This window comes from Narcine bancroftii, chromosome 14, assembly GCF_036971445.1.
Source record: "Narcine bancroftii isolate sNarBan1 chromosome 14, sNarBan1.hap1, whole genome shotgun sequence".
NCBI classification, from domain to species: Eukaryota; Metazoa; Chordata; class Chondrichthyes; order Torpediniformes; family Narcinidae; genus Narcine; species Narcine bancroftii.
In genome coordinates this window covers 58,986,570-59,014,148 of record NC_091482.1, presented here as the reverse complement: position 1 = coordinate 59,014,148, position 27,579 = coordinate 58,986,570, and the positions used below count along the sequence as shown (strand labels likewise).

At 40.7% G+C, this 27,579-nt stretch overlaps 1 protein-coding gene across 1 annotated transcript in view; it reads left to right on the top strand.

Annotated features, from left to right (window-relative positions):
- cyp19a1a (cytochrome P450, family 19, subfamily A, polypeptide 1a) overlaps positions 1-17,506 on the top strand; it is a 52,349-nt gene extending 34,843 nt beyond the window's left edge. The window contains exon 10 of the mRNA XM_069911399.1: positions 17,300-17,506. Coding sequence (XP_069767500.1) covers positions 17,300-17,374 — 75 coding nt within the window. The 3' untranslated portion in view covers positions 17,375-17,506. The remainder of the gene's footprint in view (positions 1-17,299) is intronic.
- Positions 17,507-27,579: the final 10,073 nt, after the last annotated feature.

Below are 27,579 nucleotides of genomic sequence, written 5' to 3'. Positions count from 1 at the left end.
TGACGATCAAAGTTTTCAGTGTCATCCAACCCCCCCCCCCCCCACCCCAGCCAGTTACATATTTATTATTTAATTAAACACAATAAAATATAGTCCATATATTCAGCCCAATGATTCCAAGCCCAACGACTGCTCCGGATCTTCAACATCAAGAAGACTTTGTGTCAACTCTTCTTTCTTTCCATTCTTTCCATACTTTCCATTCTTACCATTCCCATGTCCATATCCATTTCCATTTACCCTCCTCTTAGGAGACAACGGAGGAGAACACCCATTTCTTTGCAATTCCGACAAAGAATTCGCAAAAACCAAAGCTTCATGATGATTCTCAAAAGATTGAGATTGAAAATTTCCATAGAAAACCTTCAAAATTGCAGGATAATGAAAAGCAAATTTATAGCCTTTTCGCCATAAAACATCTTTGGCCGTATTAAATTCTCGTTGTCTTCTAATAACCTCTTGGCTCAAATTAGCATAAAAGACCACTCTGTTATTTTGAACCATTAATGGAGACTGACTCTATCGTACATCCTGCACTGCCACACATAAAATCATTTCTCTATCTCGATATTTTAAGCAACGAACCAAGACTGCTCTCAGTGTTTGTCCTGGAAGTGGTTTTCTTCTCAGAGCTCTGTGAGCCCTATCCAGTTCCAAACCTGCAGGAAAAAACTCTTTACCCAGCACCTCTGGGATCCAGTGCTTAAAAAAATTTATAGGGACAGCACTCTCAATGTCCTCTGGAAGACCAACTATTTTCACATTATTCCTTCGGCTTTGATATTCCAATGAAACAATCTTTTTCATTAAATCTCTTTTTTGAATCCCCCAATCCACAAAAGAACCTTCCACTTTTTCCATTTTTTCTCTATTACATTCTACCTGAGTTTGACACTTAGAAAAGGCTGTTTCAATTTTCTTAAAGTTATCTTGCACAGTATCAACTGATTTTATATATCTATTAATATCACTTTTAACTACAATCATTTCCTGTTTCACAGTTGTCATTTCATCACACAAGGTATTCATTTTTATTTTCATCTCCATAAATCCTTGATTCACTTTAGTGGATATTTGTTTTGACATATTATGCATTTGACAACCAATCCCTTCCAAAACAGTAAACACTGAATCCATTCCAGATTCCACTTCCACTTTTTGAGATCCACCTCCTTTACGTGCAAGCTCCCCCTCCTGGACGAATTCCATTAAGGTAAGTTCCTCTTCTTCCTCAGTCATCGTAGGATAAAGTGTGGGCTGCGGGTCTGGACATCTGACACCAGCACCCCGACCTCTTCAGGACACCGGCATTCAGGCTCCCCCACAGCCCACACTTTATCCAGCAGTTCTTGGACCCGCGATGCCCACGCAGGCCAGGCAAAGTCATCGGACGCGTAGGAACATCCTCTGATGCTACACTGTGCACCACTGGGCTGCCCAGCGAGGTTGCGGGTTCGCAGGTCCCCTTATCAGCCGTGCCGCCCGTGCGCACGACTTACATGAACGCAGGTTGGCAACAGCCGAGCTCAGCAATGTGTCGGCGCCATCTTGTGGAGGCAGGATCGGCGCCAGAGTCAGACTCGAATGGGCTGGAGTCCTCTGAGGCTTGGAGACGCCCAGCGACGACTCCGTGGATTCAGCTATGCAGATAGGCCTCAATTCTTCCACACTTTTATATGGTAGTTTTTTCTGAAGCTGAGGTTTAAATTTTTTCACATTAGATGCCTCATAAATCACTGTTATTTAAACAACTGTAAATATTATTTTTAACCACTTTTATGCTTTTTAAAAACCAGGTATTTAATGATCCAGCTGTGGATCGTTCTTTCTTCTACACCATCTTGCCACCCCCCCCCCCCCCCCACCCCCATTACATTCATTCTCTACTTAGCACCATTGGGAGTTTCCCCCTCTATTTTTTTTAGGGACTTCACCTCGGCTCAGCCCCTCAGTTACCATTAACAGAAGGACTCTAGGCTATGGTCCTTTCCCACAATGCTCTCGTGTTGGTTGCACCAAGCCTCACCTGCCTGGAATGTGCAGCATTCCGTCATCAACACCTCGGTGCGCCGGAAGGCCAGCAGGTTTCGGCCAGACCCAAGAGAGGCTTTCACTGAGTTGATGATCTCCCAGTCGCTTTGGATGTCACATTTACAAGTCTGCCTTTGTGCCATGATTACGCGGGAGCAGGTAATAAGGGAAGATCTAAAGTCTCAGCTGCAAAAACAGAAATACTGAAATGGCGAATTAATTATGAGGTGGCCACATACTGCAGAGAAATATAGTCATGTACCATCATAGAGATCTTGTTTTGTGCCTTTCTTCACGTCAGCCAGCTAAATACCAATGAGTTTGCACTTTTTCTGGAACACTAGATTTTGTGGTGCAGGTCAATCATCTTGAATGGAATTTTGCTGGGCATGAGAGAGGGTCATGTTGTCAAATGTCACTATTGCAGAATCTTGTGGGCCAAAGTATTCATGTGCAAGGTCCATTAAAAGAGGAGCCAATATATTTAATGACCTCAAAGGATATTGTGGACAATTTGGATCTGCATTCAGTACAGGAAACACAAAAACCCATTCACCCAGTGTATAAAACAATGTGATAATACTCAAATTATCTGTTTTAAATGTTGGTTGAGGGATTACCATCACTAGGACATGCTGGTATCACTAAAATCCCTGGTATCCGGCACCTATGGGGATTGGTAGATGCCAGATAAATGAATTTTCCAGTTGCTTGAGGTTGCATATTGCGTGGATTGGCGAAGCGCGCCATTAATAAACTTCCGTATTTTTTAATCTATATATTTTCCTTGATTTTTTTTTTGCCGGTTGCTTGAGGCTGCCAGTTGCTTGATTTCCAGATAACAGGAGTTTTAGTGTATTTCACAATGAGAATCAAAATTTATTTTCATGAACGTGTCACAAAATTTGTTGTTTTGCGGCAGCGTCACAGTGCAAACATTTATATAAACCACCTTACAAGAATAAATAAAATTTTACAAGAAAATGAAAAAGACAAAGAAAGGAATAAGTTGGCCTGTTTCTTTACTGTTATACGGTTATATAGTGTCTGTGGTTCATTGTTCACAAGTTAAAGGAGCAGAAGCAAGCCATTAGGTCCATTGAGTCTGTTCTGTGACTATACACTAAACTGAATTAGGTTCTCACCTAGTTCCAATTTCCAGCCTTTTCCACATATCCCTTGATAACCTTACTAATGAGATACTTATCCATTTATGCGGCAATGAGTTCCACAGATCCACGACCCTCTCACTAAAGCAGTTCTTCCTCCTCTCTATTTTAATTGGATAACTAATTTTAAGAGTATGACCCCTTGTCTTCAATTCACTCATCAAGGGAAACATCTTATTCTCATTCACTCTGTCAAAACCTTTCAAAATTCGAAATGTCTCTATGAGATCCCCCCTCATTCCCCTATACTCCAATGAATACAACCCAAGAGCTGTCAAACGTTCCCATACGCCAGCCCCTGCATTCTAGGAATCATCCTGGTAAATCTCTTCTGCACCTTCTCCAACAACATCACATTCTTTTTAAGATAGGGGGCCCAAAACTGTACACAGTACTCCATATGGGGCTTCACCAGTGCCCCATAGAGTCTCATTAACACCTCTTTACTCTTGTACACTATACCTCTCGAAATGAATGCTAGCATCACATTCACCTCCTTCTCTACCAATCCCACCTGGGCATTAACTTTTAGATGACTCTGCACAAGGTCACCCAGGTCTTTTTGCCCCTCCAAGGATTGAAATTTCTCCCCGTGCAAATAGTTCTCTGCCTGTTTATTTCCACTGCCAAAAAGTAGAACCGAACACTTCTCAACATTGTACTTCATCTGCATATTTTTGCCCCGTCTCCCAATCTGTCTGTATCCCTCTGCAATTTTATGATTTCATCAACAGTTTCTGCTCCATCACCTATCTTGGTGTCATCCACAAATTTGGCCTCAAAACCATTCATCACTCTGATGGTGGAGGGGAAGAAGCTGACCTTGTGCTGCTGAGTGTACGTCTTCAGGCTCCTGTACCTTCATCGAACCTTTTTGTTTGTTATATGATCTGCTTGGCATTCTTCTGAGAAACCACATCTCTGCTGCATTGATTCTTTTTCTCACTGCATCTGTGATGGTCCACGACTCGCAGCCAGACATCAATATAGGAAGAATGCAGCAGATGAGATTTCTAAGGTGGATGTCAATTGCTATTTTCTCGTTCGTAGCAGTACACAATACATCAAGGAAGTTTTTGATGTCAGCTTCCGATCTCCACGTTCAGTGGACAGTACATAGTTTTGATCAGCCATTCTCAAAGGTGGGCTGAACAGCCTACATGGGGGACCACAGCATATTAAAAGGTGGGGAGGGGGGGAATGGACTGAAATCGTATAATATTTTTTAGGTAGTTTGGTAGAAGAGAAGTACAGAAGAAACCAACTTCTTCACAGAGAAGGGGGCCCATAAGCTTTGAGCAGAGTCCTAAGGGGGTCATGGCCAAAAATAAAGGATGAGAATGGCTGGTCTGTAAGGTGGTGCTTTTTTCAGTCTCACGTTTGTGAATGCTGACAGTTTCCCTGTCATTGCAACTGCAAATACCAAAGCCTTCAAATGGACCTTGCATAGTTTGTCTATGAGTTCCTGAAACTTATGGGGCAGAGAAAGACTTGTCCTTCTGTTTGCAAAACCTGAAAAGCTGTAAAAGACAGTGTAGTGGAGAGGCAGTGTCCACCACCGGGTGGCGCTGCTCTGCTCCTGTTTGGAGGGCACACTACCTGCCAATCAAGGTCAAAGACTCACCCCAAGCCATCAAGGTGACCCTTACGATTGGCCCACCTAAATCACCAGGTGCTTCAGTCCAGGCAGCCTGCCCGGACTCAGCCCTGACCTTCACCCAAATGGTCCAGGTGAATTTCCTCAGTTTACACCTGCTAATAAGCCTCTGCACTTGGCTCCGAGCCATTGGCCATAGCAACCAATGGGGCCCACACTGACCCTTACAAATGGCCCCCCAGCTTTGCCCCCAGAACTATAAAGGACCATGTGCCCCTTTATTCTGCCTCTTTGGACTCCTTGTGGCACATAAGTAGCACCTTTCACACTGGGTTGGGCTAAGTCTCGAGGCCAAGGTAGCAAGAGCTGTGTCTGTACCAGTCAAAGGGTGGAAGCATGTAATATCACCTTGATCTTGATTGTTGAATGTGTATGCTCTTGTAATTTCCCCAGTTTCTGTCGGTTTCTCCCTCGCCATCTGAAATATATATTACACCCTGAGTATTGTGTGTGTGTAGAAGTTTGCTTAACAAATTGACCCTGTTGTCTCAATTCCATCCCTGAAATAAACATGTGCTTTGTACCTCCACTTTGGACTGGTTCTTAACCTATGGGACCCACACGAACCCGAACAACAGAAAGTAACATTAAGTATTCCATAAAACTATCAAATTCAGAAATAAAATTCTATTTTTTTTCTAGCCAATCAGCAGAGAGCATGTAAAAAAAATTAGAAAGACCAACGAGCTCCACTGTTCAAATAAATTGTGGTTAAACCCTACCTTGAGCACATTTTCCTCCCTGACCTCTGCATCTCTTCAGAGTTTCAATTAACAAGTGTCAAAAACCTCTGGGGTCACCATAACCAAAACTTACTTTGTACTAACCTGCTGGTTTTCACCCACGTAGGTGAGCATTGTTCTACAATTTATAGACAGGAGAAATCTTGCCCCCCAGTGGTTGGATGAAACTCTTCCTTACAAAAAACAATAGAAATTGAGACTGTTGAATTGGTAAATTCACAAAGAAACTTAGCGGTGTTGGTCAGTTAATTGTTCCCTGCAGATTGAATGCTGTGAATTGCCCATAATTGTTTTAGACATACAGCATGGTAACAGATAATTTTGGCCCACGAGTTCGTTCCGCCCGATATGCACCCCATTACCCTACACCCCCGGTATGTTTCGAATGGTGGGAGGAAACCGGAATGTGAAGAATAATGGTTGGAATTGGTGTTGATGAGAATGTGGGGAAAATCAAAGTGGGATTAATAAAAAAATTAATGTAGAGTAGAAATCTGAAAATCCAGGTTGCTTGGGGATTGTGGCTGTCTGGATTTTTGGATTCTCAGGCAGTACTTTTAAAATTCAAATTTAAGGAGGAATAAAGAAGAGATGAACGTGTAAATTTTGATAGTTCCATTCATTTGGAAATACAGCAGGCTTCCTTTATCAAAACGGGCAGGTTTAAAGAAAAATGAAAATGCTTGCTGTGCATCTGTGGCGCTTACTCAAGCACGCACTCTCACAAAAACCAGCTAAATTTAAAAAGTGTGAGAGCTTTTGAAAAGTCCAGATTCTCAGGTGGTCTGGATTTTTGGACTTCTACAGTAAATGGGTGGTTGAGGGTTGGTATAGATTTGAGGGGACAGAGGGCCTGTTTCCCTGCAGCATCTCTCCGTGATGTGGACACAAGAGTCGCATTGTCCCCCAAGAGATGCATGAAGCAGGTCAACATCCACATCAACATCCACAATGGAATGAAAATCAAGGTTTGAATGTAATTTTCAAGTATTTTCCTGCTGTGGAAAAAAAAATCAGGCCTTGACACAGCTTTTAACAAGCCCGTCTATCACACAGAGCCCATTTAATTCAAATAGATATGCCTGAAAACACCAAATGAAAATGCAATAACCGGTTAAAAAAAAAAAGTCATAGGTCACTGTGATGCCTGCTGAGTTCTTCCAGCCATTCTTTTTTTCCCCAAAATATACTTTATTCACAATAAGTTATTTGCAAACAAGAAAAGCGTTCAAGACTTTTTACATTCATAAGTTTTCATCAATGTTCATTGTTACTTTGTCCTCTACATGGTTACCAGCACTGTGGCACCTTGCTGTTTCTATACATTGCCATTAGATGTACCCTGTCAGAAAAAGATTATTTACAAACAAGTCTTTTTTAACATTCATAATGTCAGTCTTATCTATACATTCTTATCAATGTACATTGCTACATTTATTCTCTCAATACCCCATTACAACCACTGCGGCACCTTGTTGTTTCTTTCCCCTACTCCTCCACCCACCCCCACCCCACCTCTCCCTTTGGTTAAGGGGCTTCATTTCTGTGTTTTTACTCCAATTACCACATCTACAGACTTTCATGTTCCAAGCAATGACCAGGGTCTTTGTGTTCAGTCCAATGGCATCGCGCACATGAACTGGGCAAAAAAATAAATTGGAAAGAATTGGAAAGAGAGGTCCCCTCACCATCACCAGCAGATACTTTAAATTGCTCTGAATTGTAGAATTAGACAGAATATTGTGGCATGATGGACTGTTAATCTAAACATGGATTTGATCCCCACTATGGCACCCAGAATTTCTTTTGCTTACAATAATTGAAAATCCCCTCCGCCTCAACCCGAAAAGCTTCTGAGGAGCTCACTCTGGGGTCATTGATGATGTATCAATGTGATTATTTTTAAACAAAACACGTGCGGATGAGAAATCTAAGAAACAATGAATCCTTACAAAATGTTATGTCTGTATTTTTAAATATAAGATGGAGCATTACAGATAAACATTCATATTCGGAAACATGGATACATCCAAAACTCCTTCCAACATTTCCAAGAATGTGATTTGGAGATCAGTTTGTTTACCAGCAGAGGACACTGTTAGAAAACAGTTATGGTGTATTTTTTTTAAACCGAGACTAATTGAAATCATCTAGGCTTTTAGTCATTATGGATTCTATTCATTCTGTAAAATACAATGTGTATTTTTGACCTGATAGATTCAGTGTTATAACCTCTTTCTAGGAAAGAAGGTGAATAGCGACTGTCCATATGATATTCTATACTGTCCGTCATTAGGAATGAATGAAAGAGAAATAACCCAAAATGAAGCATTCGTGTAGCTAAGTGCTGGACTGACACTTCTTTGTTATAGGGATTTTGCTAAATAACAAAGAGTGCATTCATATCCTATCATATGCCATCTTTAAAAAACACGACAAATAAATCCCCACACAATGTTTGATTTTTCAAGGCAGTGTCTTGCTCTAAAGGCAACACTGCTGAAGGAGGAGTAAGGATTGAGATCATCCTTAGTCTCCATTCCTGTATCTCTTTCATTAACTCTACCCATCTTTGTCCTATTCCCTCCTTTTAATTTCACAAGTAATGTGCTGACTTTACATGACCAAGAATCTGTCAAATGGAAAACGTTCTTTACCTTTGCATTCCATTTGGTCGCTGAAATTACTCCGTTGTTAAAATCAACTACATAGATCCTTTTTTTTTAAAACTATTATTTCCATCTGCAGTCATATCATGTGAGCACAGAAGCAAAATACATAGATCACATAACAGATGCATACAGCGCATCAATCTATCTTTATTTGAGTTCTGTTCATAGAAGTATCACAGATTTGGGCACCCAATTAACCTTATTCTAACCAATATGCAGTCACCTGTATATTTAACCATACTCTTTTATGCTTCAGACTGATGCTTTAACACCAAGTCTCTGAGCAGAGAGATCTTTGCCATTGGCCACCTATTAAGGCACATCTGCACCATTATTTTTCACATATGCTCTGATTTTCCGATCTTAATTGTGAGTTGCAGGTTGAACATGAACCTATTCTGTCTCTCATGCCTGTCAACTCCACCCTGTCCTTCCTAGCACCCACACAGAGCCAACGAGCAAGGGAACAGACCCATTGGCTCACAACGCCCATGCTAAGCATGTGAACGCCATACAGAATGTACACGAGATCAAGATCCACCCCACCCAATTCAGCTGTCCAATACAATCGCATTGCAAAGGACGAGGATATAAAGCACTTGGAGTCACATGACAGGATAGGCCAACACTAGATTGGTTTCCTTAAGGGAAAATTTTGCTTGACGAATCTATTGGAATTTTTTGAGGAAGTTACGAGCAGGCTGGGTAAGGGAGATACAGTGGATGTGGTGTTTTTTTAGATTTTCAGAGGGCATTTGGCATGAGGCTACTTAACAAGACCATGGTTATAACAGGAAATGTTCTAGAGTGGGTAGAGCATTCGCTGATTGGCAGGAAGCAGGGTTGGAATACAGGGATCTTATTCTGATCGGCTGCCAGTTGCTAGTGGTGTTCCACAGGAGTCGATGTAGGGGCCGCTTCTTTTTACATTGTATATTAATGGTTTGGATTATGGAATGAATGGCTTTGTGGCCAAGTTTGCAGGTGATGCAAAGATAGGTGGAGGAGCAGGTAGTGTAGAGGAAACAGGGAGGCTACAGTAGCTCTTGGACAGATTAGGAGAATGGGACAGAGAAGTGGCAAATGAAATATCATGTTGGAAAATAAACGGTCATGCACTTAGGTGTAAAAAAAAATTAATGGGCAGATTATTTTTTAAAAAGATGCAAAGGGACATGGGAGTCCATGCATGAGATGCCCTGAAGGTAAACTTACAGGTTGAGTCATGGGTGAAGAAGGCTAATGCAATGCTGGCGGTCATTTCAAGAGGAATAGAATATAAGAGTAAAGATGTGATGTTGAGGCTTTATAAGGCTCTGGTGAGACCTCACTTGAAGTATAGTGAGCAGTTTTGGGGTCCTCATTTAAGAAAAGATGTGCTGATGTTGGAGAGGGTTCAAAGGAGGTTCACTAGGATAATTCCGGGAATGAAAGGGTTGTCACATGAGAAGCATTTGACAGCTCTTGACTTGCATTCGTTGGAATTTAGGAGAATGAGGGGGGAGTCCCATCGAAGCATCTCGTAGGTTGAAAGGATTGGACAGAGTAGATGTAGAAAGGTTGTTTCCCACAATGGGGAGTCTAGAAAAAGATGACACAACTTCAGGACTGAAGGGCGTCCACTTAGAAAGGTGATGCGTAAGAATTTCTTCAGCCAGAGGGTGGCAGATCTGTGGAATTTGTTGCCACAGGCAGTTGTGGAGGCCAAATCATTAGGTGTATTTAAGGCAGAGATTGATAGGTTCTTGATTAGTCAGGGTATCAAAGGTTACGGGAAGAAGGCTCATTGGGAAAATAGATCAGCTCATGATTAAATGGCAGACCAGACGATGGGCTGAATAGCCTATTTCTGTTCCTAAGTTTTATGATTTCATGATTATCCCATTGAGAGTTGTAGGAGTTCCATTTCTCCAGACCAGTGCAGAATATCACACAGGTGACTCTTGACCTGTAGACGATGGAAGCTCTTGAGGTGCGAGAAGTCATTCACTCCTGTCGTCACATTTTTATGAGGTTGTTGTTGAGAAGTAGAGAAGTTTTGCAACAACTGTTCAGAGCATTAGAATTTGATGTAGACTTTTGGCCTGCTGTTTTAAGGGCTGGAAATGCTTACGCTGCAAGGAGTTCAAAAACATTCACCAGCCAGATTCCTGGCATGACGAGATTTGTCTTATATAGAACAGTTGGGAAGATGTATGACATTCGTTTGTTGCCATTCAGAACAATAAGGCATGATGTGATTTAAATGGGTAAGATTTTGTTTGGGAGGCGTAATTTTGACAAGGTAGATCCTTGTGCTCTTCATGTGGAAATCTAAAACTAGGAGTAAAGTTTCAGGAGTAAAATATCAGCAGACACCGTGATTGAAGGGAAAACGCAACCCTGGAGAAACTCAGCAGGTCATACAGGGTTCTTTATGTGGCAAAGATAAAGATGCATAACCAATGTTTCGGGCTTGAGCCCTTCATCAAGGTGCGAACAAAATGTGTGCAGGCGCCCAAACAAAAAGTTTCAGATTAAGGAGTTGTCCATTTCAGGCGGAGATGAGGAGAGGATTGCTCCTCCGAGGGACATGAACTTTTGGAAATATTCCTCCGAGCTGAAGATTGAACAGCCAGAATTAGGGTAATAGGGCTGGGCCGTGATCATCTTGATTGGTGGAGCAGTCTCACGGGACAACTTGACCTAATCCTGCTCCTCCATCTTACAATCCTTGATGACATTGCTTCAGTTCACATCTGTCCTCCAAAACACTGACTTACATCATTGTTTCGAAGATGAACGAAATCCACTTCAATTTGCAGCATTGATAAAGATTTAAGTTAAGAACCTCTTGAATGGCTACAATGAGCAAATAAGTACTGCTTTTCTCCCATGAATATGCACAAAACATGCCAAATAAAAGTGCATTAGCCGGATATTTAGTACGAGGCCAGGTGCACTAATGTTTAGCATTGTCATTGCGTCTATTTAAACAGTTTCAAATCAATTCAATAGTTTTTAATTCAAAATAAATCTGATTTTTATGTCTGGGATATTTTTATATCTATTATTATTAGTATTCTGCAGATGCCTTCATTGAAAAAAGAGCTGTCGTATTTATTTAGGGTTTTTTATCTGCAAGGGCAGATCACAGCCCCTTTGGTTGGAAATAGGTCACAATCCATCTGTTTCTGCAGTTATGGTTTACCTTCACAGAGTGGAAAGTATACAAAAATATAATTATTTGAACCAGAGAACAAAGCAGCATAGAAAAAAGCCCTTTGGCCCTTCTAGACTGTGCAGAACTATTATTTTCCCTAGTCCCACTGACCTGCACCCAGTCCACAGCCATCCATGCCCCTCCCATCCACGTACCTGTTCAAATTCTTCCTAAAGGTACAGACAGTGCTAATAGCTGAACAGTGGTTCCACCACATTGGTTTATAAGGTCACTTCATCAGCACCTGTCTCTAAAAACTAATTAAATAGAGATTACACCCAAAAGTGGCCAGATCTAATTTGATGCTTGCTTTATGACTCTTAACTCCGACAAAGTCAAAACCGGATTCCATGATGCTTCATCTGAACGCTTTGCAATAACTTTTCAGGGTGCTGGATTTCTAGTTGGAGATGACTCCGTCACAAAGTATGTTTCATTTTGCACCTTCAATCAAAGCAACTGACAATGTTATTCTTGACACAACACTCCGAGTAAGTGACATCTGTTTCAGCTTTTAGAATTCAGGTCGCCCTGCATTAGGACACAAAATAAAGAAACAGGAGCAGAAATCGAAGCCACTCTCTCCATCATTCAACAAGATCCTTCACCTCAGCCTTGCACCCCTGCATTTTCACATATCCTTAGGTCCATTATTATCTGCAAAACCTATCTCAGTACTCCCAACAGTTTTTTGTTTTTCTTTTATTAGCAAAGTCCTGCGGAAAGATTACAATAGACTTTCTGCGCTTTCCGAGTTCCTTCTGGTTTTATCCATAGAATCAGATTAAGAGAGGGCTTTCCCCTTTACAATTGTTCAACTCTGGCTCTGCCATGACATCCAAATAATCCAGGAACATTCTCCATTTATCTTCAAGAGAATTAGAAAAGGAATTCATTATAGGAAGGATGTGGAAGCTATAGAGAGGGTGCAGAGGAGATGTAATGTCTATATTGGAGAACACGTCTTATGAGGCAAGTTTAACAGAGCCAAGGCTTTTCTCTTTGGAGTGAAGAAGAATGGGAGGTGACAATGGAGATCTACAAGACTCTGAGAGGCAAGGAGAGGGTGGACAGCCAGCATCTTCTTCTCAGGGTGACAGTATCAAACACCAGAGGACACCTGTATAAGGTGAAGGGAGGAAAGTTTAGGGGAGATGTCAGGGGTAGGTTTTTCCCTCAGAGCCTGGTATGCATTGGCAGGGGTGGTGGTGGAGGCTGGTACAATAAGGACATTTGAAAGGCTCTTGGACAGCCACATGGATGCATGAAAAATAAAGGGTTGTGGGTGTGAGGTAGTGTAGGGTTTATCCAAAGGGCCTTTACTGTGCTGTAATGTTCTCTATTCTATTAAAAGGTTGTTTGATGAAGAAATCTTACTTAAGCATTTGCTAATCCACCACTCATTACTGTAACTGGTATTATAGTTTCCAACTTGCCCATCTGAATCTATCACAGAGATAGTTTAGCACAGAAGGAGGCTACTCACTTCACCATGCGTGTTCCAATGCCATCTGCACATCAAAGCTGTCACCTTAATCCTACTTCCCTGCTCTTTTTCCTTTTCAAATATTTAACTAATAATTTCTCAAATGCTTTTGCAAAATCTCTCAAAGGCAAATGGAAAAGCATTAGCAAAGCCTAAATCATCCATTGAAAGCAAAAATATTCTTTTTTTAATTTTCAACAAAATGTTTGTTGCACTGATCATTTAGATGTCATATCTCTGGATGGCTTTTAGAAACATAGAAAAATAGGTGCAGGCGTAGGCCATTTTGGCCCTTCAAGCCTACACCACCATTCAATATGATCATGGCTGATCAGTACCTGGTTCCTGCCTTCTCCCCATCATTGAGCCTCAATAATGAAAATTGACTGCATTGATCATTTTAGCACTCTCTCAATGCCCACATAGCTTCCAATAATGATCAATTGAGGATTATTGGAAATGGGAACTGGATATAATTTGCTGTGCAGCAGATTCACCAACACAGTCTTTATTTCTATAACATTATTATAAATTTGGAGTGAAGAAGGTTGAGAGGGGATTTGATTTATGTATTTTAAATTAATATAAGGGTATAGATAGAGTTGACATGGAGAGGCTTTTTTTCCTTTAAAGGGGGGGGGAGATACAAATGAGAGGACAGAGTTGAGAGTTAGGGGACAAAGGTTCAGAGGAAACATGAGGGGGGACTTCTTTACTCAGAGAGTGGTGGGTGTGTGGATCAAGCTTCCTGACAAAGTGGGAGAGACAGGCACGATATTAGGATTTAAGGGAGAAGTTGGATTACGTATCTGGATGGGAAAGGAATGGAGGGTTAGGTCAGTGGGATTGGGTGGGAAAAAGTGTTTGGCATGGAAAAGAAGGGCCAAGTTGGCCTGTTTCTATGTTGCAATTGTTTCTGGTTATCGTCAGCGAAACTAGAGCACTTGGATTGGAGAATCCAGTTGCTGAGCTTTCCATTGTCATAATTTGGTGATTGCAAGAAATAAATTTGTATCATCATTAATAGTACATCCTAACATTTTCATAGAGTAGACCATTCCTTATTTTATGGCAGACATTGTGGTGCCCTATCGAACACACAAAACATAAAGTCTGTTCTACAGGCTTTAATCAACATAAACTTCCACAGAGCTGGCTGTGAGAATGCTGTGCAAGCTCTGAGACTGGCCTCGAAGGGCTGGATCTAGCTTATATCCTGGAGGGTGATTGGCAACCAACTGGGTGGGGCTTGGTCCATTCAGGTTGGCTGATTGGCAGCCAGCCAAGTGTTGCCTTGTCCCCCAATGCTCTTCTGCAGGTACAGAGGTTGCCCCCTGCAATAGGCTGGTGGTGTATCACCACAGACATTAAATTGGATGTTTTGTAATTTTTTTGGAGGGTTACACCAGTTACACTATGACATTTTTCTGGAAACATTTCTGAATGATTATTATAATTTATATTGTTAAAGATCTGTTTCATAGTTTTTAAATGTCGCTGATAATCAGACACATTTAAAATATTTGAAATTGATTTAAGTAATGTAAAAATGAATCTACAGTAGTCCCCCTTATCCAGGGGTATGTCTAAGACCCCCAGTGGATGCCTGAAACCGCAGATAATACTGAACCCTATATATACTATGTTCTTCCTATACATACATACCAATGATAAAGTTTAATTTATAAATTAGGTACAATAAGAGATTAATAAAATAACTAATGATAAAATAGAACAATTCTAACAATATACTGTATTATGTTCCATAAATATTTAAAGGTTACTTGAACACAAGCACCACGACAGTCGACCTGATAACCGAGATGTCTACTAATTGACTAATGGGCGGGTAGCGTATACAGCGTGGATACGCTGGACAAAGGGATGATTCATGTCCCGGGTGGACGGCGCGAGATTTCATCACGCCACTCAGAACGGCGCGCAATTTAAAACTTATGAATTGTTCATTTCTGGAATTATTTCTAATAGTTTCAGACTGCGGTTGACCGCAGGTAGCTGAAACCGTGGAAAGCAAAAACATGGATTGGGGGGAGACCACTGTATTTAAAATGCATCTGTTTCCTATCATAAAAAAAAACTTGCCTTTTCACACCTGAATGCACAGAATCCAATCTTTTTTTTAAATTAGTTTCTAACTTTGTAATTTAGAGCTTATTATAATTTATATAATTTAGAACATAAAACCGTACACCACAGAAACAGGTCCTGCAGCCCACAAAGTCTGCCTTCACGTGGTCTATACCCCTGCACCCTGCCTGTCTGTTCATTGGTCTGATCTAAATGCCTCCTTAACATGGCTAACTTATTTCCTTCCACCACCCGAGTGCCACTAACCATTCTGTGTAAAACATTTGCCCTGTCCAGAGACTGAGGCAATGATAAACCTCATTATGTCTCTCACTGCCTCAAATGGAAAGTGATTTCTTGATGTATCTCACCACCATAGACTGATTTCCTCAGGAAAAAAAAAGACAGAAGGAAGTCATAAAGTTAACTGATACCTCCCATTTGCAGGTGGAGATAGAACATAGAACATTAGAGTGCAGGCCATTCAGCCCGTGATGTTCTGCTGCCCTGTGTAAACCGACTCAACAAACTAAACCTTCCCTACCGCTCACCCAGAACCCTCTAATTTTCCTGTTTCTATGTGCCTCTCCAAGAATCTTTTAAATGTCTCTATTGAACCAGCCTCCACCACCACCCTTGGAGATGCTTTCCAGGCACCTACTACCCTCCGTGTAAAAAAAAACCTACCCTTGAATCTCCCCTAAACTTTCCTTCTAACACCTTAATACAGATGTCTTCTGGTATTTGCCATGGCTGCGTTGAGAAAATCTAGGCCTCTCATAATCTTGTTAACCTCTATGAAGTCACCTCTCATCCTTCTTCACTCCAAAGAGAAAAGCCCCAGTTCTGTTAACCCTGCCCCACACAGCACGTTCTCCAATTCAGAATTACATTAATATTCCAGATTTTATTTGCAGCTCTGGCGTTTAACCCTTTAAAAAGTGAATATGACACAAATTTTCAATTAAAAAGAACCCATCTCTTCCATCAGGGGGCATAAAAAAAAGAAATTATTCATGACCTTCTCTGACCAGGTCACGAACGATTACATGATCCATATGTTATTCAGCAAAGCTCAGTTGAATTAGATCCTATTGGGCTATTTTTACGTGCCTGATTAATTTCCTTTCATCCTCTTTGGATGCCAAATTTATAAAATGTCTCGTTAAATAAAAAGCATGAAGCTCAACAGGTGCTTTGAAGGTTTTGTACATTTTTTCACCCTGTTGACTGAAGTATTAATATGTTATGATTTTCAAAGAGCTTGCAACTGTAAAAATTATAAGTCAGAAGGTTGAATTATGCTTTGAAAGGAAATAACCAGCTTTTGGATTCTACATTAATTATATTTGCTTTTGATGCCAGATCAAAGCTGAGGTTGAAGTAATCTACATGTAATAAGCACCTAAATGTTCTGCAGTCAAAGAACAACCAGCCCAATTTAGACATAAATTGGCAAAAATCCTTCCGTAGCAACAGTAATATATTTGAAATTGTTTTAAGTATATTGAGAATCATCAATATACTGGGTGCTATGAACACAGTTGGGGAAGGTTGGGAGGGAAATGAGCCAAACACAAGCAAATGGGCATACAATGGGGAGAGAGCAGTCAGAATGGACAAGGTGGGCTGAAGGGCCTGTTTCCATGCTGTAAAACTTGGGTTCTATCAAGAAGCTTTGCCTCATTTCAACAACACTTCATCCTATTCCTTAAAATGCGGTCAAGAAGATTAATAGTGCCATTTCCCTGCATAACTCACCCCAAACTCTCTCTTGCACTTTTCCGCTTACTTCAACGTTAAACTGAAAGTAATAGAAAGGTTATTAGAAAAACATACTGACTCATTCCCATGAAATGCTTTGCCAGCTATCTAATACTACTGTCCAAAGAATACCTAACAATGCACATTTCTCCATCTCTTTCATCTTTGACCCAACATCCATTTTTAAACTTTTTTTTAATGTAGGCAGGAGGCCAGTTTGGCCCACGAGTCCGTGCTACCCAATTTGCACCTCATTAACCAGTGAGGGGAAACCGGAGCCCCCGGGGAAAACCCACACAGACACGGAGAGTAACTCCCTCAGAGACAGCACAGGATTTGAACCCCGGTCCTGACCGTGCCGCTGTAAAGGCGTAACCGCTACGCCGCCCCATGAAAGGCATACAATAAAAATACAGGTTATTATGAAACGAAATGAAAGCATTGCTCATCCATTGGAATTGCCGTTAATATTTTTCTTTGCATCTAGGTGATAGAAGGTTCAAAGGGCAAATGTGAATACAGGTCAGGAAAGCTCAGCCTTAGAATGATGGGGAAGAAATGAATCATAACTTGAATGCAGGTTGGTGGTCACCTGAAGTCTCGTTCTGCTGGTTCAACAATTTCATTGTCATGACATTGGGACTCCATCTATCCTTCTGTCTAAATGTTTCAATAAAACGATTTTTAGGTCAAATATGAGACAGTAAAATCCTACAGGGAATGTGGATGCTTGGATGTGATTTTTTTCTATTGTGATAAAGAAACAGGTTCTTCTGTTTTACTTATATTTTATTATCCACTCAGATCCATTTTGTGCCTCTAACCCGAGGTGGGACCTTCGGTCTCCAGCGCCCTTTAGTGGTCAGGAAGATCACCACACCAGATATGCGAATTTTCCCGTTGCCTGAGACTTCACTCTTATTGTGCCTAACTAATACACCGCCATTAAGAATACACAGTTTAAAAGAAAAAAGACACCACAAAATGTAAAGTAATTTGCAAAAAAAAATAGTCCTCAATTATGTAAAGTTCACTTTAATCAGGTAATCCCTCTAACTTACAAAATTTGAATTTAAAATTCAAACCCCAGTAGCTGGCGCTGTAACAGCATTGCGCTAACCACTACGTTAACCGTGCCACCATCATAATTAAACCCCACCCCCTCCCCCCCCCAAGTTTAAAGATAAAGCCTTACTAATATGCTTAATAATATACTTACTAAGCACATAATAATAAGGACTTACTAAGCAGGGATGAGTTGCCCCAGTGGCGAGCAGCTTCGTCCGGCTCTTCTTCCTGGACGCTGCCATTATATTCAAACACAACTTTATTCAAGCCCTATTGAACAGCTGCCGTGGGCGGGGCATGTCCGGTGCACTCTGCTGGCTGAGCATTTGCTCTCATCTTCACCAAGGGGTCGTGTGTTGCTTAGGAGAATATTGACGTTTACAATTTTAAACTTTTATTTGCACTTATTTATTTCAATTCTTTTAAATTTCTTTTTTTTTTCCCATAATAGTACAGACAAAAGCAAATGTATTGGAGAAGAATCAATCTCATTGTGCGAAAAGTTTTCAAGAATTAAATCCATGACCATGGAGCTGCTATTAGTACGTTTATCAGCAATAGAGCTAAAATGGTGAAATGTATCAAGTAGCACTTTGGGCTCAACTTCAACCCTGCAGAGCACTTCATTGCTCCCCATGCTACCACCACCTTCTCCACTGTTTGAGCCACGTGTGGTCCTGCAGGGTCTATAAATAGCAAGCGCATTACGCTTTAAATGTAGCGCAAGCTGTATTCTAAAAGCTCATGACACAAGCCGGCAGACTTAAAAAAGGGTTAATTCTGTACTAATTCAGTAGAAATAGGGAGAGGTGCAGGTTGGAACCGAGCTCAGGCTTTGACTATGATCTTAATGCATTCAAGGAATCCTCAAGACAGCATTTTAAGGGTCTGTTTGAATTCAGGATCCTTAACTTAAAATTAAGTTGGAGTTTAAATTTGAGGACGCCTGCCTACATTTTTCCAGACCTGAATGAAGGGCTCAAGGCCGAAATGATGGTTGGGTATCTTTATCTTTGGTGCATAAAGTACATTTTGCTCATCCCTTCATGAGGGGCTCAAGCCTGAATGCTGGTTATCTTGTACGTTGGTTCAAGTATGCTGCTTGACCTGCTGAGCTTCTCCAACATTGTCTTTTTACTTTAATGGAAATATTTATTTTGGTCTAAACAGACCACGTCTTGCTGGTCAAGTTTCCTGAATCACCATCCAGCGTGTGCAACCCACATTTAACTCCCCGGGTACAGAGGCCTGATCTCGCTGTTCCTCTGTGTGACAAGGTACAATCTGACTAGTGGTAGGTCCTCTGGCAGTAGCCATGATATCTAATGTGGCTGATCCAGTTGATGTCCTAATGATGTTCCCCAGGGAGATGGATTGTGGGTGATTCATCAATGATGATGTCAAGTAATGTCAATGGAATGTGAACAGCTTCTGTGGTGCATGACAGGAGAGTAAATTATCCCATCCATCTTAACTTTATCTGTCGTCTTCCATCAAATGGCCCACACAATAAATCCACTGGATAAAACGATGAGCAGGGCATAAAATTAACATTTTTACACTCCAGACAATAAATCGGGTTGATTAAGCATTGTTCAAACAGGTATTATGAAACAACTGATAAACTGCATCTGAATGTGTGAACCTTCCAGCTGCTCATATTGAACTCAAATGGTTTCATGCCCAGGCGCATTATTTGGGCTTCTTATAATAGTTGACTAAAATAAACTAGAATGGCAGATTTTGCTTCGACGGGGCTCATTGAACATCCAAAATGTATGGGTTCAAATCTCCATGTCAATCTATAACTCTGGTGTAGCAAGAAAGGAGCGCTGCCCTGTTGATGTCTTAAAGTGGGGGGGGCTCTATGCTCTGCCCAAAATGTACTAAAAAATGATTAAATCGTATTACACAACCATTGTAAACAAGGCAGGCATATATTAAGTCTCTCCAAATTACAGATCCACTCTGAATATGATACTGTAACAACATCCATAATAACTGCTCTAAAGAGCGGATGAGACAAACTGGAGTACTGCATGCAGTTTTGGTCTCCTTATCTGAGGAAGGACATCCTCGCCATGGAGGGGGTGCAGAGAAGATCCCCTGGACTGATATCAGGGATGGAAGGACTTGCATATGAAGAAAGGTTGGATAGACTAGGCTTGTATTCTCTGGAATTTAGAAGATTGAGGAGGGATCTTATAGAAACATATAAAATTCTAGGGTTTCCAATGGTGGGAAAAACCAGAACCAGGGGTCACAGTTTAAGGATAAGGGGGAAGTTATTTAGGACTGAGATAAGGAGAAATTTCTTCTCTCGGAGGGTGATGGATCTGTGGAATTCTTTGCCACAGGAAGTAGCTGAGGCCGGTTCCTTGTCAATATTAAAGAGTGGGTTAGATTTGGCCCTTGTGGCTAAGGGAATCAAGGGGTATGGGGAGAAGGCAGGAATGGGGTACTGATCAGCCATGATCATTTTGAATGGTGGTGTAAGCTTGAAGGGCCAAATGGCCTACTCCTGCATCTATTTTTTGATGTCTTTATGTTTCTAAACATAGTTTAATGAAACACGAAGGTCTGCAGATGCTGTGATTGTAGTAAAAACAGAAATGCTGGAGGAACCCAGGCGGTCTTTTTAGGATCCAAAGTAGCAGATATATTGCTGATGTTTCATGTCTGAGCCTTTCTTCAAGGAATAAGAAGGAGGAATAAACGTGCTTTAATGTCAATTAAATTGAGCCATGCTAATGAGGTGGCAGGAGCCCATTAGTTTTAAATGACACTGTTACTGAGATTTGCCTGCTGATACCTGGAAGGATATACAGCCTTGATGGGAGAAGTGGAACTGGCTCGGGTTGTATCCACTGGAGTTCAAAAGAGTGAAAGGCAACCTAATAATGTCCTTGGGAATCTGAAGAGGTGGGCGTGGAGAGAATGTTTCTTCCTGTGATAGAATCTTGAATTCAGGCTCAAAGCACCATGAGTCCTCAAAGAGCAGTAGAATAATTTTAAAGTTAGACATATAGCATGGTAACAGGCCCTTCCAGCCCACGAGCCCAATCGCCCAATTCACCAAAAACCCCTGTGCATTTTAAAGTATAGGAGAAAACGAGAGCACCCAGAGGAAACCCAGGCAGGGGGAAAGCGTACAAACTCCTTATAAACAGCGTTGATTCGGACCCAGGTCACTAGCACTACACGAACCGTGCCTCCCTAACGCCAGAATTATGCTTATTGTCTTGAACATGTCATGAAATCTGTAGTTTGCAGCAATGTTAGGAGTGCAGAACAAGGTGCAAAAATGACGATGAAATTACAATTATGTAAATACAAGATTTTTAAAAAATTATTAACTAGTGCTAAAAAGAGAAAACGTGAGGTAGTGTCCATTGCATGTTCAGAAATCTGATGGTGGAGGGGAAGAAGTCATTTTAGTAACATTGCTACCATCTGAAGACACACACACTCAATGAGAAAAGGCCGTGACCTGCGTGGTGAGAATTCTTGATGATAGAGCTGATTTAGAACCATAGAACATTACAGCACAGAAAACAGGCCCTTTGGCCCTTCTTCTCTGTGCTGAAATATTTTTCTGCCTAGTCCCACTGGCCTGCACCCAGTCCATACCCATACATGCCCCTCTCATCCATGTACCTGCTTAAATTCTTCCAAAATGCAGATATTGAGCCTGCATTCATCACTTCAGCTGGCACCTCATTTCACACTCTCACCACTCTCTGTGTGAAGAAGTTTCCCCCTCACCCCTCATCTCCCCCCTAAACTTTTCCTCATTCATTCTTAACCTAGGTCCTCTGAGCTGTATCTCACCTACCGTTAGCAGAAAAGGCCTACTTGCATTTACTCAATCAACCCCCTCATAATTTTGTATACTGCTATCAAATATCCCCTATTCTTCTACACTCCAGGGAATAAAGTCCTAATCTGTTTAACCTTTCCCTGTAACTCAGTTTGTGAAGTCCCATCAGCATCCTAGTAAATCTTCTCTGCACTTTTTCAATCTTATTTATATCTTTCCTGCACATAAAACTCCAAATTTGGTCTCACCAATATCTTAGTTCTCAACTCCTATACTCAATATGAAGGCCAATATGCCAAAAAAAAACTATTTACAGCCCTTTCTACCTGTGATGCCACTTTTAGGGAATTATGTATTCCCAAATTCCTCTGTTCTACCGCACTCCTCAGTGCTGTACCATTTACCATGTACGTCCTACCTTAATTTGTCCTTCCACTTGTCTACATTAAGTTCCATCTGCCATTTTTCCAGATTTTGGCCCAGATCCCTCTGCAAGCTTTGAAAGCCTGCTTCGCTTTGGGTATTCTGCAAACTTGCTGATCCAATTTACCATGTTATTATCCAGATCATTGATATAGATGACAAACAACGATGGTCCCAGAACCGATCCCCGAGGCACACCACTAGTCACAGGCCTCTAGGATGAGAAGCAATTATCCACTACCACTCTCTCGTTTCTCCAGTAAAGCCAATGTCGAATCCAGTTTACTACCTCACCATGGGAGGGTGGTGGGGGGTTGTTGGTTGGTGGTGATGAAGGAATTTAAATTTCTCACAAATACAGTTGATGGCCAATATTTTACATCTTACATTTTCTCTAGTTGCCGGGGGACAAGGCAATGTGGAAATTAGGTCACAGTCAGAGGGATCATGATCTTATGATACAGAAAAACACGTTTGAGGAGGCAATTGATCTAATCTTGCTGCTAATTTGCATGTTCGTATCCATGTTTCTCTGAAGCCCTGGGTGCGTCTAAGAATTGAGACAAACATGATGTTCAGAATTTCGTGTTTTACACAAACACTCTGAAATCAGGAAAATGTACAGAAATAAGTCAAATCTGTATTTAATTCTGAGCTCCTGAAAAGTCTAAGTAGTTTCAGAAAAGCAGGTAACACATACTGAGGGCAGGTGGACATTCCCAAGATGCCTGTAACTCACTGTGAGCTTTGACCATTGCTGAGAATCTATAAAACACAGACACAACACACACACTATTGGAAACCCTGTGAAATAAAATAATATCTATACACATCCAAATATGTAGAAACAGATTCCAACAGCTCTTCTTGTTACTATTAAGCTCCAGCTTCTTAATTTTAATTTAATTTGGATACGAGCCCTTCTGGCCCACAAACCCATGCCGCCCAAATACACCAATTAACCTACTACCCCTGTATGTTTTTGGAGGATGGGAACAAATCGGAACGCTCGGAGGAAACCCACACAAACACAGGGTGCCCGTACAAACTCCTTATAAACAGCATCGGATTCAAACCCAGGCTGCTGGCACTATAACAGCGTTGGACAATTTACCATGCCAACCTGCTCTCCCCAATTTCCAACTAAAGCACTGTGCCTCACACCTAATAGCATCCCTTTCTGAGAACAGGGATAGGAACTGCTCACACTAGCCATCTGAGACTCTCATTTGTATAAAGCATAATTTATTTATATGGATATAATACTTGTCCTGCATATGTACTGTCTGTCTGTGTGTTATGTCTGGCTGTGTGTCTGCACATTTTACACCGAGGACCGGAGAACGCTGTTTCGTTCGGTTGTACTTGTTCAATCAGATGACAATAAACTTGAGCAAACAGAAAAAAATGGTGCTTTCTCACATTATTACTTTACTTCATTTCTCTTTCTTGCTGTGTAATGTTTCGACATTTGCTTTAAATGTACTCATTACTAAAAATATCTTCTATTGCTTTGACTGACAAATTAAAGTAAACAGATTAAATCCTCCAGCCAAGCATTCACCCCTCACCCACTTTGATTTCTTCAGGTTTCAGAATAATTTTCTGATCTTTGTGATTTATGACTCATGACCCACATAACCAGCAAGTAAACAGTATTTAAAATATTTTTGGGATTTTCAATTTGCAAAGGAATGTCCGAGAGTGACAAGTTTCTATATTGTTCTGTTGTTGGATTTCCCATCCATGACAAACAGCAAACTATCCATCACCAGCGACACAAGGACGGATATCAATCTAAATTAAACCTTAGTTTGACGTATTGATAAAAGGATCAGGGATAGGGTTAGAACTTCAAATTCCTGGGGGTCAACATCTCTGAAGATCTGTCCTGTGGCCTCATGTCGATATAATCACGAAGAAGGCTTGCCAGCGGCTACACTTTGTAAGGAGTTTAAGGACATTTGGTGACTCACCAAAGACACTTACAAATTGCTACATGTGTATGATAGGAGCATTCTGGTCAATTGCATCACTGTCTGGTATGGAGGTGCCAATGCACAGATAGGAAAAAAAAGTATAAAGAATTATTGACATTGAGGGCATCTACAAGAGCTGGTGTCTTAAGAAAGCAGAGTCTATCCTCAAGGACCCTCTTCACACTGCTACCATCAGGAAGGAGGTGCAGGAGCCTGAAAACGAACACCCAATGGGACAAAAACAGGTTCTATCCCTCTGCCATCAGGTTTCTGAATGGAGAATGACACTACCTCATTTTCACTTCTTTTTACACTACAGTAATTCAGTTATTTTTCCAAAATGTAATTATAGCAGTATTGGCGCTATAAACAGCAAAACTGCAGACTTTGTGACATAAATTCTGATTCTGAAAATTCTGACATCGACCCTTTTCCAGTGGGTCCAAGGCAAACGTGAGGTTAATGGGAGTCTGAGGAAAACCTGTTCAGTGGGGAGAGTTGTACCAGATATAAAGGAAGAATGGTAGGTTGCTTGTTGAAAGCCATTCCCTCTGCTTCACAAATTCATTGCAGAGCTGTGCCCAACTATCTTCAATAATAAGCCTTCATCAGTAACTAAGTTCAGGAATTTCTTCAATAACTATTCAATCATACATAGGACAAAAAGGTTTGCTTCCTGAAAGAAAATTGGGGTTTATGATAGACAACTTCAAGCTGAACACAAAGATCATTTCAGATTTGCTGTAGGTAGTTGGAGAAGCATTAACTTTTATTGAATTCAGAATGTTTAATCGCATAATGATACTGACACATTGCGTTAGTACAACTTATATAAAAATCTTTGCCACTGATTCTCATTTGTACTCAGCATCTGATGCCTCTCATGTCAATGTCCAACAATAGTTGACCAGCATTGATGGATTCCTGATACTGCTTTTCCGTGGCCGCAATGTCCTGGTGAAACCTTCCCCATGTTCGTCACTGACTGGCACTGAGATCAGCAGGGAATTAGTCCAAGTGTGATTACAGAAAATTAATCTTCAACAACATGTTGCACTTCGTGGTTTTTATACCTGAAGGAGACTTAAAATATGACAGGAAAAATCACAAAAATAAGTTATATCAAAAAAGCAGTGCATGTTAGGAAATTTTTAAGGTGATTTTTGTGATCAACAGCCAAAATTCATAAAATACACCCACAACTGTTCAGGAAGCAAAATCGTCATTGTCCTGTGACATCGGTCTGACTGCTGTTGATAGCAATTTTTAGCCACATTTAAAGATCCTCAGGGATCTGTCCTTGTCACCATTTAGCAAGACTTAATTCTTGTTGAAAAAGAGGCATGCAAGATTTGTGCCCCTCAAGCACCAGGCAATGCCAGTCTCCAGCAAGAGAAAACTTAACTACTTCGTCTTGACCTTCAGTGGTGAGATGAAGACTTTATTGTTATTATGTACAGTAGATGCAATGCACAAATGCTCCAAAATTCTTACTTGCTGCAGCCCAACAGGTATGTTAGATACACATGCTGCAATTGTATAAATTAAATTTCCGCAAGTGTCAGGTGTTGCTTTTTGGATGGACAAAACAAGGTAGGACACACGATGAATGGTAAGGCACTGAGGAGTGCGGGAGAACAGAGAGATCTGGGAATTCAGATTCATCATTCCTTGAAAGTGGCATCACAGGTAGATAGGGACATAAAGAGAACTTTTGGCACATCGGCCTTCATAAATCACAGTATTGAGTATAGGAGTTGGGATGTTAAGAAATTTCTACAAGACAATGGTAGGGTAAAATTGTGTGTAATTTTGAGTCATCTAACTGCAGGAAAGATATCATTAAAATTGAAAGAGTACAGAGATGTTTTATGAGGATGTTGCCAGGGCTTGAGGAATTTAGTTACAGGGAAAAGTTAGGATTTTATTCCCTCGTCGCCGTGGATGTTGAGTTGAGGATGTTGGCCTTTGTTCCAATAGAGCAGAGACACCTGTGCATGTAATTTTTTTAAGCACGTACTTGATGTTGCACTCCAAGAAGTACACAATATGTCACATATTGACCAACTTGGTCCAAAGGCATGGAAATCCCGATAATTTGAGCTGATGGATTTGTTGTAGCCTTCATCCATCTTCATAGCCATTGAGTTCAGGGTAACTTCATCCACCTATTCCACCAGTCTTAAATTTTCAGTTCAGAAATAAATTATAAAGCTCTTTTAAACATTATATCTTCAGGCCTTTTTACTCACAATGTGGTTATTTTCTTCCACCATGAATTCACAAACCCAGACAAGGGATAAACAAATGTGGTTATCTTCTCCCACTATTAAGTCACAAACCAGAAAGGGTTAAATGATGTGGCCACACAAAAATAACCCAGTATAAATCTGTCCTCCTTTCCAAAGAGTCAGCGAAGTGGTCTTCCTTATTTCAAAAGCCACTGATTCGGTGTTGCCCTTTTCCTAGGAGTAACACACAACAACTGCACCAATTCTGGTTACTGTAACTCAACCCTGTCTTTCACAAGGTTTCAACCCCTGTGTCACAGGGCTTTTGACTTCTGTCCTCTCCAAACTGAACTCTTTCAATAACTGAACCCAGAAAGTCTGAAATCAGTAATATAATTCTCCAAATCATGTGTTTGTTACATCATCACTGAAGTGAGTCCCAATTCTTGGAAACCACATAACCATCAGTTTTATTTCTACCAAAATTCTGTTCCTTTTTTCAAAACCATTCCATATCCATAACAACCTCTGACCTCTGTTCAAGAGGCTTAAGTGGCTTTAATTAAAACAAATGGTTTCCTTAGCAGTTCTTGAATAATTAAGACCCACTTGAAATCCATGAGCTCTGTCTACACATCAACTCCGAGAATGAACATTCTCCTCAAAAAACAATGGTTCTCTATAAATATGCTGTGACCTGTGTGCTACCCTGTACCAACCCACAGCTAACATACTAAGAAGTCAGATACAATATTTTAACTCTATAATTTACTTGACTAAAGACATTTAGACTAAAGAAATATAGTTTAACATTAAATTAAAGGTTGACACAAATCCGTTACATTCTCTTAGTGTTTCCTTATTCCTACTTAGTAAGAGTCACCCGAGTCAGAGGCTTTATCTGTAAACTTGGCAGGGTGTTGGAGGGTGGGTGGCATTAATACACTTATCCACAGGTGCTGGAGACCAGGGGTTTTACGGTAATATGGTTCCCAGGGCTTCTAAATGACACTTTCCAATTTCTCGTATTCCCCAATTTCAAAACATGTCTTCTTTACAGAAACATAAGCAATGATATTTCAAATTACTATCTTATTAATCCAATAAATCAAATAAATAATTGCAGATTAATTAATTGATAACCATTAAATATTTTGTATAACTTGGCATCAATATTTCCATAACTTGAGTAAATAAAGCCTTTTGTATAATAATGATATTCAACTTTAAACAAATACAAAAGAAA